Here is a 2889-nt window from a genome sequence, read left to right as displayed (position 1 = left end):
TTTTTTTTTTAATAAGACTGTATTGCATCAAGGTGAGGAAGGAAAAAATGTTTCCTTGGAAGATTCCTTGATTTAATTAGAATTAAGTGAAAAGACGGTGCTTAAAACAGAATTATATGTTAAAAGAAAGCCTTCGAACAGTGATTAGCATAATACTACACAGCATGCGGAATAAGCTATACCAGCTTACGGCATTTTTGTTTTTGTATTGCCAATTCCACAGCTAAAATGAAGCACATCAACCTGTCCTTTGCAGCGTGTGGGTTTCTGGGCATTTACCACTTGGGGGCAGCATCTGCACTTTGCAGACATGGCAAAAGGCTCCTGAAGGATGTCAAGGCCTTTGCTGGGGCTTCTGCAGGATCCTTGGTTGCTTCTGTCTTGCTAACAGCACCAGAAAAAATTGAGGTAATTAAGTAGTAACTAGACCGTGTTCCTCATGAAGAAATTAAGACCGAGTGGCAAAAATGAGTGTTGATTCTACTAAATTAACTCTACAGAGAAATAATCCTTTGTCTGGGAAACAGAAAAGGTTAAGACTTCTTTTGACATTTAATCATTGGGAATCTGTGCTCTGGATTTGGAAATAAAGATTGTTCTGGGTGACAGTGAAATAAGGAAATACTAAAATGCCTTATTTTACTCTTGAGTTTTTATTTAGCTTAAAATTCCAGCTGTTTCTTTCAAGCAAAGTATATTTCTTCTTTTTGTCGTCATGAGAAGAGCATGGGGCCTGTTTTCAAGGCCATAATCGTATGGTTGACAACTCTCTGCTCACTGCTATTTACAAATAGACATATAAGTTGAAATGTGGGCATATCATTTCTGTTAAGTGGAGTTCATAGGGGAATTTAATTTGTTTTTAATTCTCACATAAGAAGCTTTGAGTTCTACCCATTTATCCAGAAGTCATAAAAGTAAGCTTTCATTAGGTATTTTATTTAATACAGCCTGTGTTTTAAAAATCTGTTTTCTGCTGTCTAGTAATTGACCAATCATTCACTTACTGCGAGAGCCAGTTCTGGAGGTGTAGAGTATTATATTCGTTAATTATTTATATAACTAGTGGCTTTGAACAATAACAAAATAACAGTTTTACACATTCATTCACAAGAATAAATTTCAGTCACATTTGAAATTTGAAAACCACGACATTTTAAACATCAGTCTCATTCTCAACTCTATTGTCACCTGCTTATCAAACTGGACCTGAGGCCAGTTATTCAGAAGTCAATCCACTTATCTTTTCTTCCTGTCATTATGTGGTTGATTTACATGGAACTGGAAAAGTGATTAAAAATTATAGAGATTACACAGGATGAGAACCTTAAGTCAGGAAAAGTATAAATATAGTGTGAAAACTGCCCCCAAACTAACAGAATCACATGCTTTGACTTGCAGGCTGTCCCCTTCCCAGACTGGTTGCTGTTTTGAAGCAGTGGGCTACCAAGGGATTATTTCCTTCTTTTTAGTGCAGTCTTGCCTTTAGGTGGGCAAATCATGAGTTTTGGAGTTGGGTAGACTTGGTTTTCAATCCTGAGCAAATTTACAAATGTATTAAGCATGATTTAGAATTAACATGACTTGGAAATACTGCAATAATACTGCTGATTACTTAACTGAAATTCTGTGATGTTAAGATATTAAATCATTTATCTGAATTTGAGATGTGATATCATCATATTTTCAAGTCAGATGATTTGTTTTTCTTTTTCCAATAAATTGGAGACTTAGTTGTATCATCTGATTGTTATGATATTAAGGTTAAGTCTTTATTGGGTTCTCACACTGGAGAGTGGAAAACGATTCTCTGTTTACGTAGGCCATCCTCATTCCCTTTTTCAAAATTTTTTTTTCAGCCAAAATAACGTTTTGACTTAAGTGTCTTTTCTTTTCAGCATTTGAAATAATCCATCTGTAGGATTGCTTTGAGTTTTTTTAGCAAACTTTTCTACCTGCTCACATTTGTGTTAGCTCTGTTGTCGCTGACGGTGTAAGTTCCTCGAGATTTGCACTGTTGTGACAAATATATGAGTAATTAATCTTGTTCAGAGCTTATGCATGAATAATTAAGAGGAGCACCTGATGCTGGGTATATTTTAGGTGGTAGGCAAATTTAGACATTGATATGTAGGAGCAGTGCTGCAAGCCTTTCTGCAGCCCTCATGATTTGCAAGGCATGGTTCTAGACACAGTGGGGAACTCAAACATGAGTAAGTCCATTCCTTGTAATTTTACAGTCTGGTCAGGGATACGTGTGTGTGTAACTAAAATTAATGTTAGAAAATAGGCCGAGTGGGTGGTCTAGCTTAGTAGGAAGAGCACACGTTTCTAGCTTCTAGGGACTGCTCCCATTTCTCTTCTAGAATCTTCCAGAGACATCCTGACAGGTTGGCTGGCATCCAGTCGCACTGCCTGTGGTCCACCCACCTCATAGCACTTAGAGTGATATTACCCAAATGCAAATCTGATTATCCTCGCCCACACGCACACTCCCTGGATTTGGGATAGGGTCCAGATTTCTCAGCATGCCTCAGAAGGCCCCGTGTGACTTAATATTTCTCACGTGGTTCGCTGTGATGACACATTTTAGTTCTGCTCCTCTCTCTGGGTTGTTCTTGCAGTTGTTTTTACCATCGTCCTTTCAGAACTCTGTCCTTTGTCCAACTCCTATTCATATTGTAGGTCCCAACCTAGATGTCAGACTGGATGGAAGCCTTTGAAAACCCTTGAGGTTGGAGTTTGATGCCCACTGCATTTGTTTTCCTGTTGCTTCTGTAACAAATGACTGTTAACTTAGTTCTTTAAAACAACACTCATTTATTACTTATGGTTCTGGAGGTCGTACATCTGAAACTTTCTCACTGGGTGTTGCTTTGTGTTGCTTTG

At 37.9% G+C, this 2889-nt stretch overlaps 1 protein-coding gene across 4 annotated transcripts in view; it reads left to right on the top strand.

Moving 5' to 3' along the window:
- The window catches only part of PNPLA4 (patatin-like phospholipase domain containing 4), a 34979-nt gene that overhangs the window by 2737 nt on the left and 29353 nt on the right, over positions 1 to 2889 (top strand). For 3 of the 4 annotated variants that reach the window (XM_008582993.1, XM_008582994.1, XM_008582992.1), the window contains exon 2: positions 224 to 408. The exons of the other annotated variant lie outside the window; for it this stretch is intronic. In XM_008582993.1, the coding sequence (XP_008581215.1) occupies positions 229 to 408 (180 nt within the window). In that variant the 5' untranslated portion in view covers positions 224 to 228. The remainder of the gene's footprint in view (positions 1 to 223; positions 409 to 2889) is intronic. 4 annotated transcript variants of the gene reach the window in all.

The sequence above is a fragment of the Galeopterus variegatus genome, unplaced genomic scaffold, assembly GCF_000696425.1.
Source record: "Galeopterus variegatus unplaced genomic scaffold, G_variegatus-3.0.2 Scaffold2789, whole genome shotgun sequence".
Classification (NCBI taxonomy): domain Eukaryota; kingdom Metazoa; phylum Chordata; class Mammalia; order Dermoptera; family Cynocephalidae; genus Galeopterus; species Galeopterus variegatus.
The sequence above is the reverse complement of the archived record's forward strand: the minus strand, read 5'-3'. Positions and strand labels throughout refer to the sequence as shown.